At 41.2% G+C, this 11668-nt stretch overlaps 1 protein-coding gene across 2 annotated transcripts; it reads right to left on the minus strand.

The window, feature by feature from the left end:
- Positions 1-66: 66 nt before the first annotated feature.
- On the minus strand, positions 67-5818 carry mipa (major intrinsic protein of lens fiber a). Of its 2 annotated transcripts, XM_014135772.2 has the most exons (5): positions 5022-5818; positions 4014-4178; positions 3272-3352; positions 2864-3064; positions 67-2648 (listed from the first exon to the last, which is right to left on the minus strand). In XM_014135772.2, the coding sequence occupies exons 1-4, from the start codon at positions 5379-5381 to the stop codon at positions 2879-2881; spliced, it is 792 nt and encodes a 263-aa protein (XP_013991247.1). In that variant the 5' UTR covers positions 5382-5818; the 3' UTR covers positions 67-2648; positions 2864-2878. The 2 variants fall into 2 exon arrangements, with proteins under 2 accessions (XP_013991247.1, XP_013991246.1); XM_014135771.2 differs by having other exon boundaries at positions 67-3064.
- Between the last annotated feature and the right edge of the window lie 5850 nt (positions 5819-11668).

Genomic DNA, 11668 nt, shown 5'->3' on the forward strand with positions numbered 1-11668 from the left:
CAGAAGAATCTGAATTTTAGGACGTTTTTTTTTAACATATAAAATAATCAATCCAGGGTTCTCTGATTATGAAAGTATGTTTATAATATGTTCTTGATAGGATCCAAGCATATTGTTGTACTGTATCACGTCTTTTCCCATACCTTTCATAACCAAATGGCCAAAGAGGAGACATTGTATAGATTTGAAATTATATTGTCTATCCATCCAGTTTCAACAATCATGGTCAATTAAAAAATAACATTTTACACTGTACATCACAAAGCTTTTCAATGGAATACAAACATAATTATTTTAATTTCAAAATGTTCAACATAAGTCATAAACTAAAATAAGGAAAGAAATCTATTTTATCTACCGCTGGAGGAATCAAGCGAAATGAAAGCGAATGTAAAAGGAGAATCAGCTTCATGTCTTGTTCAGTTTACTGCTCTATCAAGTAGTGAAAATGGAAGTGGTCTGTAATAACGCTATGAGCTGGTTCAACACTGCAGTACCCCTCCATCCCATCACAAGAGTCCCTGCAGCATCAACTGTCCTGTCACCTTTAGATCGGAGCACAAAATGGCCGCCTTGTAAACAGCGGGAGGAGGTAGGGGGTGAAAGCAGGAAGGAGGAATGGAGGGAAGAGTGGGACTAAGGAGTCAAAAAAGGGGGGTTTGACCTCCAAGTTTAATGTCCCTCTGATGCAGATGTTATGAAGAGATCATACAGGTGCACATTTAGTTTACCTCACGTCCACACCTAGTAACACAAAGCTAAAGAATTAAATCGCCTCAGTTTAGGTGATTATCTTCTCGATTCTTCTCTGTTTTTACCCCCCAGGTGTAAGAACCATAGCCTGGTTTCAGATCTGTTTGTGCTGTCTTGCTAACTTCGTGGCAACATAGCACAAACAGAAATAGGACCAGGTTATAGGAACCTGAGTTTGGAGGGCAAAACAGACTAGATATCAGAGGTGAGTGGACTTACCGGTACACTGAAAATAACTCCCTGATCTTAAATCGATCCCTCTTCCCCTAGAGAGAAAAGAGAACCTCTCCCTCTAGAACCTCTCCCCCTGAGAGAAGAGAAAACGCACCAGGTGTCTGCTAACACCAGCATGAAGCCACTGCATCATCATGCACCCATTTTGGTTTTCAGCCACATTTTGGTGTTTTTTTTTCTTTAAAAGGTTATGTATAAGAAAGAACTACAATCAACTAAGAAAACGAGCTCGATCCACATAACAAAGCAAGTCAGGTTTTTTGTTGTTGTTATTACATAAAATGACACGAAAATGAAAGCCAATCCAGCTGTCACACGTCTGTACATAAATCCGCTCTAAGGGCACAAGCTTTAATGAAAATAAAGGCATTCCAGAAACTGAGTAAAACGTAACAGTCTGGTTCAGATAATAGTGGTACTGAACTACATACAGTAAAAACCCTTTTATCTTCTTAGGCACTTAACATGGCTGTATCGAAGTCAAGGAGAGCCAACAGGTCAAAGAAGTGGAATTTTGTAGTAGAAAATTAATAATAATGTACAATTTGGTAGCTTTGCGGGTAGGAGACTTGCGCCAGTAACCGAAAGGTTGCTGGAACGAATCCTCGAGCTGACAAGGTAAAAATCTGTCGTTCTGCCCTTGAGCAAGGCAGTTAACCCACTGTTCCCCGGGCGCCGATGACGTGGATGTCGATTAAGGCAACCCCCCGCACCTCTCTGATTCAGAGGGGTTGGGTTAAATGCGGAAAACACATTTCAGTTGAATGCATTCAGTTGTACAACTGACTAGGTATCCCCCTTTCCCTTTCAAGATGTATTTAAATAGAGATGGAGAATGATTTAACAAAAGACCTGTTCAGTTTTGTGTGTTGTGTGTTTATTTTGATATAAATCTGACTGTGTTTGTGCTCCCCTTGAAGAGACACAGACTCAGAACAATTTGACTTCAACGCAAAAATTGAAGGGCTTTGCGATAAAAGGGGAGCACTCTAAATATGTTGTCTGTAAAACTACTAGTGAATCAGAACTTTACTGTAGCAAAATCAATGAAGGAGGAGGGGGGCAAAAGATGCTTCTTTCCCTTAGAATAGGCTACAGCGTGATGAATAAAGACAACAAAGCATGATAACGAACAAAGGAATTGTGGTAATGAAAAAAGGCCAGAATAAAAATGGTTTGCTAAAACAGGCACACACACATACACACACAACACACGCAAGACTTGAAAATGGAATTTGAGTCGAATAAAATCCTCATAAATTCTTTAAAGGTATAATATAACATACATGTCAGGTTCCCGAAGATTCATGAAACAAAAACAATAAAACACAAGGGAGAGATTCAAACTGGATGAAAAAAATTAAAAAGCATGCAGAAGTCCACTGCTCTACTGTAGCTTCACTCCTAGCAGACTACAAACAAGAGAGAGAGAGAGAGATGCCCCTGTCCTGAGCAGTTATAGCCACCTGGTCAGCCAGGAGTGACCCATTCCCTACACCACAGGCCACAGCAGGGTGCTTTCTTCAGTGGCAACTAAGTCCTCTTCTTACCCTCCATCTTTATCCTGCAGTCCAAGGGGGGAGGTATGGGTAAGGGTCAGTGGTGGAGTGTTGGAGGGTGGTTAGGGCTTTGGCTGCCCTGTAATTCAGCATGTCCTGTTTCTGGATCAGCAGAGTGAGAATGAGGATGGTGAGGAAGGTGGAATTGTTGTGAGGGTGAGGAGGGTTTGTGTCTATGGTCCATATGTACTATGTGTGTGGGTGGGTTAAAGGGGAAGGGGGGAAGAGGTATGTGTGCATGTGTGTGTTGGGTGGGGTTGAGGGTTCAGAGGGGGTTTGGGTACAGAATAGAGGGATAGGGGGTTCAAAAAGCCAACCTTCTTCCACCAGGCTTATAGGGCCTGAGTCTTGAGCTCGATGGCCTCTCCTCGGGTGTCCTGCTGGCTCTCAGCCTCTGGGGGCCTGGTGCCCTTCAGTATGGCCATCCTCTCAGAGAGGCCGCGCATGCGGGGAAACAGCATGAAATCATAGATAATAGCTCCCATAGCACCACCAATCATCGGACCCACCCAGTACACCTGGCACAGGACCAGACCAGGGAGAGGGAGACAGAGACACAAAGAGAGAGATAGAGAGGGGAATGTGTTGGTGAGTTCATCTAGCTATTTCACAGTTCTAAATTCCAAACAACATATTGTAAGTTGTTGTAAATTGCTGTAAATTGTTGTACAATTTTTTAATTGCTGTACGTTGTGGCTTTGTAAGGTGTGAACAAAGTGTCTTACCCAGTGGTTGACAAAGTTTCTGACCAGGACAGCGGGGGCGAAGGACCTGGCAGGGTTCATTCCAGCACCAGTGTAGTACATCTATATCAAAGAGAATAGACCGGGGTTATATTTTGGTAACAGTATGTAGAGTGCAGTGGTGAAAAACCTACCTACATCATACAGTAGTACTTTTTAATGCACTCATATTGGTCTATCTAGAGTCCTGACCAACCCCATCAAAATAATGGATTACACACCCCTTCTCTCTTGTAGTCACCTGTTTAATCAGGCATTCCTGCTTCTGACATCATCTATTCATATACATTATTGGAATTTACCTATCCCTAAATATCCTACATTGACTGATGTTCTATATTGTTCAGGGCCGGGTTTCCCAAAAGCGTACTGTAGCACTAAGATCATGTTTCGTCCACTCAATTTCAATGGAATTAAGATGATCTTAGTGCTACAACGCATTTGGGAAACCTAGCTCTGATCATATCATAATGAGTCATAATGGTCTCTTACCACCCCACTCCAAGCCTATGTCTCTTAGTTTAGTTTATTGCTCTTTCAGCATTATTACAAGTTATTAAAAACAGTTGTCAAAAAAAGTTAAATACAACATTTTTAAAGTGCTAAAAATCTCTAAGCTTCAACCCACCCAACCCTGTGTCTAAGCCTGTTTTCACCCAATACAATTCCCTGTATTCTATGGTCTATAAACATATATTTTATATATTTGGAATACATGTCTTACCCCCAGCAGGTGTCCTATGAGGACAGAGAAGCCGATGGCTAGGGCGGCAGAGCCCAGGCGTCCATTACGCCTCTCATCGGTCACAGCGAAGATGCAGACAACCAGCTGCAGGGTGAGGAACACCTCCATGGTGGTGGCCATGCCCAGGCTGATACCTGGCTGCAGCTGGAGAAGGGGGACGAGATAGAACAGACAGTTGAATGAATGATTACTGTTCACTTTTTTAAGATATATCTATTCCACTGGCTGATATGAAAAACTCTTAACAGTCAGTCAATCAATCAGAAGGTTAAACCTTTAATGCATAAAAATAGCTCACAAAAAATATATAATTGGCAAATCTTACATTGCACATGCATTCTAAAGAGTGGTGTTTTTGTACACATTTAATTACAGATTTTTTATGACTAACTATTCATAACATCTAACATTGTATACGGTACCAGTCAAAAGTTTGGACCCACCTACTCTTTCCAGGGTTTTTCTTTATTTGTACTATTTTCTACATTGTAGAATAATAGTGAAGACATCAAAACTATGAAGTAACACATATGGAATCATGTAGTAACCATCCTTTGCCTTGATGACAAGTGCTCAGCATATGTGGGAACTCCTTCAAGACTGTTGGAAAAGCATTCCCCATGAGAGAATGCCAAGAGTGTGCAAAGCTGTCATCAAGGCTACTTTGAAGAATCTCAAATATAAAACATATTTTGATTTGTTTAACACTTTTTTTGGTTACTACATGATTCCATATGTGTTATTTCATAGTTTTGATGTCTTCACTATTATTCTACAATGTAGAAAATTGTACAAATAAAGAAGTCGTGGTTACACACACAGATGTTCTTTATCACCTGTCAAGTTAATTTCATTTATTCATGGCAGGTGACAATGGAACTCTGAAATGTGTGATTGTCACCACAGACTTTCCTATCAGGGTTGTGATCAATTGACCCCAACCCTGGTTCATTCCTATATCACCTGTCATTGGTCAGGTAGTCTTACCGTGTTGAGTGCCAGGTTTCCCCTCATGTTGTTGGGGGTGACCCCGTAGAGCACGGCGGCCCCAGCCAGCGCCCCCAGACACTGGGCCACGATGTAGAAAAAGGCGCGGAACAGGGACATCTGGGAGCCAATCAGGTAGGCGAAGGTGACGGCCGGGTTGATGTGTCCCCCGCTGATGTGACCGATTGACTGGATGAGGGTGGCAGCGGCCAAGCCAAAGCAAAAGGCCACATGGAGAACGTTGTGGGGCCCGGTGGTCCAGCGCAAAGCCGCCCCCAGACCAAAGAACACAAAGAACATGGTGCCATAGAACTCAGCGAACACCGCCCGCCAGAACGACATGGACCGGAACTCCCACATGGTGGCCAAAAAGTCAAGATGCTACCCCAAAGCAATGGAGGGATGAAGAGAGGAGCGAAAACAGGAGAAAATGTGTATTCTCCTTTTGAGTCACCAAGCTCTGTTTACCGTATCAATAATGACTATCTCAGTGATGCCTTCAAGGTAGTATAAACAAAAAACAAGACAGCAAACTTAAAAGCAAAAAGTGCCTCTAAACCTAAAGATGCTTCCGCACTTAAACAACAGTTCCACATGCAACTCTCTAGGAGTCACTAACTTTACTGACTTCCAATGACCTGCAACGTCGCTTTCTGTCTAGTCTAGTCATAGAGACCTGTGTCCTGTCTGTGTGGAGCGGAGCGTTGGTCTCTGTGCATCTATATGCCAACCCTGCTGGTGGTTAGTAGAGGAACATTGATAGACAAAGGTTGAGCATGTCCTGCAGACATTTATCCTCACTGTCAGAGCAGGGGGAGCCCACGGGACTATTTATAACGGCCCCAGGGCCACGGACCCCAAGGGAGGGGGCTGGGAGGGGCCACCACACAATACAACAAATCAAAACCAAAATACTTAACCCTTCTAACACCCTGACCTCTCTCTGCCCAGTGCCCATGCCAGGGTTCATCATCCTAACCCTTAACCCTAACTATGAGCTTCATATTGTCCAGGGGCCATGGGGCCATGTAGACATATTACTTTTGATCATGTGTAAACTCAGGAAATTCATATTGAACAGGAATCAATATTTTCAGTAGGATTCAGAACTGGTGATGTTGTTAATGTTAGATGTTGGTTGAGGACAGGAAGGCCAGATAAATGGTTTATTGACCTTCTGCTACAACCAGTAGTGGATTGCTTCAGACAAATATAAGACCTGGGCTATACATATGGTTCTGGGGGTGCCTGGTTAGCCTTTCCAGAGTCCCATTTGGCCCATCTCATCTCTCCAGTGGGGTAAAAAGGGTCTGGTCTTCCTTTCTCAACATTCTTCAAGTGCTGACAGACACCAGAGAACAATCCCAGTATTCATAACACCATAGAGCAAGTGATGCCCCATAACGGAAACCAGCCTGAACTCACTACCTGCTGCCAATAGAAAGACTCGAATCATATGTGTTGTTATGCATGCAACTCTTATGGACACAGAGAGGAGCAGTACTCTTATCTCATTATGACGTGAAAGATGGGCCGAGTTACTGTCTGTTCTGACAATATCAATGTAACTCTGACAATATTCTTTGATTACTGAGGATTTAGAATGTGTTGCTTTATGTCAATGCAAATCAGTGATATAAACTATACTCATATTAAGAAACAGATTTGCCTCTACAATGTTGTTCTCAACTGTCAGTATTTTCCAAAGTAGATCTCTACTTGAACTAGTGACAGGACTTCATCCTTTAATCATGTGTCATGTTCTGTTTAACCCCCTCAATTGGCAGCATGCCGAGTAGCACATTGCACCCAGAGGAATCCCTCACTATCAATCGGCCTTTCTCAATACTCTTTTGATTGTGTCCTTTTGTCCCACATACTCAACTATTTTCATTCTCACACATCCACTCTATTAAACACTTCAATTAAAACTCCTAGTGAAGGATCATTACATTCATTACAATACATGTATTACTTTATTCTCAATATGTAGTGCTCTCCATAGTATTCAGGATGGGTGCAAGTTGGTTCTACGCAGCCCCAGAATTGATTAGGCAGACTTTTACATTGTATAGGGTGACTGAGCGGAGAGGCTCGGGCTCAGGACAGATAAAGCGGCAGATAAACCCATGTTTGGAGAGGGGGGGGTAGCAGAAGGTTTGGCTTTGAGCTTCTGCACTGGAGCATCCAGCATCACGCTGACCAGGCTAGCCTGCCAGAGAGGGCGGATGGACTGAGCCGTGAAAGCATAGTGCTGTGGTCAGGGGCTTTTCCCCTCCCATCCTTTCATTCGCTGGAGAAACAAAACGCTGGCAGTAACAGATTCTGTTGCTTTCCACGATCTGTTTTGTCTTGCTGCGCATGCTGTCGAATGTATAAGAGCTTCCCTTATCCATGGTGGAGCAATAGCTGGTCATTTAGCCTACTCTTTCCATCCCATCCCGATATGCACTATGTAGCCTACCCCTTACCGGAGTGCTAATAGTACAGCACCATGGAACTAAGAATACATTGATTTTGGGTGAGCCATGTATGATATAAATGACCATGTGTATTCAAAGGAAAGGGATGTTTGTTTTTTATGATAAGATCAGTGTAACTCTAAGCTATTCTCTCATGCCAGTCAGCTGCACACTTAAATGGCATTTCCAAGCCACCTCTGGAGAAATTAAGGAAATTCAGTTGAGCACTTTGGATGCTATCACAAGTTACAAGTTGGCAAAAAACTGAAATAAATTCTGTATTATCTCCAAGTCTGAGATGACCAAATTTGTTAAAACCAAGCAGAGAGAATCATTAGATCATTTGTTTTGGTACTGTCCATATGTAGCTTGTTTTTGGTTGCAGGAATGGCTGAAGAATTGCAACATTTACCTGGAGATAACTCCGCAGATAGCACTGCTGGGTGATTTGAAAAGTCATAGTCAAATCGATCAATAATATAGTAATACTTTTAGCTGAAATGTTCATCTTTAGTTTACAATCTGTAGAAACAATGAGAACAGAAATGTTCAAAACCTTTGTGAAACATCACAGCACAGTTGAAAAATATATGGCAAATAGAAATAAAAACTGGACGGTGTTCAGGGATAGATGGGAGGGCTTGAGTGGAGCTGAAGGGTGGGGCTAAAAACAACAAGATAACTCATGTAAAATATACTGTGTCCGGAAAATGTATATAGGTTCAGAACTTTATTGAAACAGCACAGCTAAAAATATATGGCAAATAGAAGATAGATGGGAGGGGTTGAGGGGAGCTGAAGGATGGGATTGAAAACAAACAAAAGATAACTATTGTAAAATACATTGTGTCCGTATAATGTGCATAAGCAGGAAGTAGAAGCCTACAGTAAGTGTTGTTGTCCATTAGTTTACTCCAATTAGAGGAGGGGTGGTAAGGTTAGGGGAAATGAAAAGAAAAATAATGTAAAAAATATATAATATATATATTTACCCCAAAATATATGGGGGATTGGAAATGATGCAGAAAATTACATTGATGGAAGCTACAATCTATCTGTAATATTAAAAGCTGTTTTCTGCTTGGCCTGTAGGTATTGTTAAGGCAAAGACAGACCAGGCTCAGAATGAACTCGTTGGGTGGTGAGTTGCTGTATCTCTTTTGTGGTCTATGCATTCTGCCTCCCTCCCGGCCAGTTCTGCGTTGGTAAGCCTTCTATTGTGGGTGTAAGCCTGTTTTACAGAGGACGGGGTTAAAACCTGCTAGAGTGGGGAATTTATCTTCTATCACCTCTCTGCTTCAGACTGCTGACACCTACACAACTAACCAATCCACAGCCCCTCTCTCTACCATCCAACCCATAGCTCGCTACCATCTATCTCCCACTCTCCAACATCAGCTCTAACACTATGTGGTAGAAACGCACGCTACAGCATACAGAAGCCAGGACAATCTCCTACTCTCCTCAATACCAGCCCTGGGCTGCCTCACAGGCACTACATTGTGGTAGAAATTACAACTCTCACTACAGCACAGACAGACACCTGGTGAACTGAGTAGAACATACATGGCGGTAGACTAGTAATATAAGAATATAATGCACTGTGTACAAAACACTAAGGACACCTGCTCTTTCCATGACATAGACTGACCAGGTGAATCCAGGTCAAAGCTATGATCCCTTATTGATGTCACTTGTTAAATCCACTTCAATCAGTGTAGATGAAGGGGAGGAGACAGGTTAAAGAAGGATTTTAAGCTTTGAGACAATTGAGACATGGATTGTGTATGAGTGCCATTCAGAGGGTGAATGGGCAAGTCTAAAGATTTAAGTGCCTTTGAACGGGGTATAGTAGTAGGTGCCAGGCGCACCGGTTTGTGTCAAAAACTGCAATGCTGCTGGGTTTTTCATGCTCAACAGTTTCCCGTGTGAATTAAGAATGGTCACCACCCAAAGGACATTCAGACAACTTGACACAACTGTGGGAAGCATGATTCATGATTTCTTTTAAAACCACAATTAGAATCTCTCCACGGCCTCATAGAGGATCTAGATACTTTTGCTATCCTCTCTGGATTAAAACCAAATTATGATAAGTGTACTATATTACATATTGGATCACAAAAAAAAGCAAATTTTACATTACCATGTAGTTTACCAATTAAATGGTCTGACGGAGATGTGAACATTCTCGGTATACAAATCCCCCCAAAAAGAAATTATCTCACTCCAATACATTTTTATAGAAAGTTAGCAAAAATAGATAAGATCTTGCTACCATGGAAAGGAAAATACCTGTCTATTTGTGGAAAAATCACCGATGTCACGTCCTGACCCTAGTAAGTTGTCATTTTCTATAGTAGAGTAGGTCAGGGCGTGACAGGGGGTGTTTTGGGTTTTTCTATGTTTTCTATTTCTATGTTTAATTAAGTTCTAGTTTTTCTATTTTTATGTTGGGATTTTTTGGGTTGATCTCTAATTGGAGGCAGCTGATCCTCGTTGCCTCTGATTAAAGATCATATTTAAGTAGGGGTTTTTCTCTTCCTGTTTTGGTGGGTTATTATCTTTTGAGTAGTGTGTTGTCCTCTCTGCGTCACGGTTTGTTGTTTTTGTCTTTTCAAGTATTTAAGTGTATTGCATTCAGTTTCACGTTTAATAAATATGTGGAACTACGAACACGCTGCATTTTGGTCCGATCCTTCGAACAGCCGTGACACCTGATTAACTCTTTAGTCAGTTTACCTATTTGCTTATGGTTTTGCCTACACCTAGTGACCTGCTTTTTAAATTATATGAACAAAAAATATTCAATTTTATTTGGAATGGCAAGCCAGACAAAATTAAAAGGGCCTATTAAAATAACGAATATGAATTCGAAGTGTGATAAATAAGAACATATACCAATTTCATTTAAGGACCAAAACTGCTCTACCAACTGAGCTACAGAGTACCACTATTCTGGTGCGCTTTAGAGCAAGATGTTTATCTGCCTGTGAGCTAAAATCCGTGGCCATTGTGTAACTTCTCCTTCAAGAGGCAGTGTGAGTCTGGTGGGAGTGCTGATCTGTTATTCATTATGATTTAACAGGCAAAACTGATTCTAGATCAGCAGTCCCACTCTGGAATGTGTTTTGAATATGAGCTGGGAGGCAGGTGAATAGAGGTATGCTTATCATTGAACTGTGGAAACTCCAGATGGCAGTTGGTCAAGTTATAGAGTTGTTTTAATCCCTGTCTTAATCCTCTTGGTGTTGATCTTATCGCTGTTTTATGTGTTTCTTTGTCTAAAAAAGGAAATCAATCCAAAATTCAAGAAAGAGTCGAACGATTATATTGTTTAGAAGACATACAAATACTGTTACATGCAAAAGGATTGTTGCCTATAGTTGATGATCATGATGAAGTCATTGAGGCAGGGCTTGTTAAATGGAATCAGCTGGGCAATAAGGGCATCTATGATGATGATACACAAAACCAATGAAACCAACTATTAACAAATGTCTAAAGTAGTGACACAGCGATCACGTCATGTGTTGAATTCAAATCCATAACACTAGATCTAAGTAAATATTATGAAATTATTGGAACTAGTCATAACAAGAACAGTGACTATTGTAACATACTGTAACACAAAGCCACAAATAACATAAAACTCTGGTGACTAACAACTTTTAGACTTTGACATCCACGCTCACTCAATTCCATGGAAAATATTAAAGATAGCTGAGTAGTTCTTGAGAAATCCTCAAATGCATTCCCTTGATTCCTCACATTTCTTCCATTGTATGAGTTCAGCGGTCTCTGCCAGAGTTGATAAAGCTGCTGTTGAGAAAAGCCTACAGTTATGTTTTAGTTTTGCTTCAGACTCTGTTACACTGTACTTGAACCCTACTTACAGATTTAGTCACTCTTTTGTTGCTGAGAATTGGAAATGCAAACTTGTAGTGTATTCAAGGTTTTAAAAGGCTTCTGAAGTTAGTAATTTCCACTTTAAAATATGAAAAATGTATCAACCCCTACAAAGATGTTCCATTATTTATAATCCACATAATAATTCACAATTCCTGTTGCTGCAGGATTATTATCCTGCTGTAACAAACTGGCTCAAATTAAGATCCTACAGCTGTACATAAGGACTAAATAAGACTGTCATAGCCATGACATGACAGATGTCGTAAACAGTTG

This window comes from Salmo salar, chromosome ssa13 (genome assembly GCF_905237065.1).
Source record: "Salmo salar chromosome ssa13, Ssal_v3.1, whole genome shotgun sequence".
NCBI classification, from domain to species: Eukaryota; Metazoa; Chordata; class Actinopteri; order Salmoniformes; family Salmonidae; genus Salmo; species Salmo salar.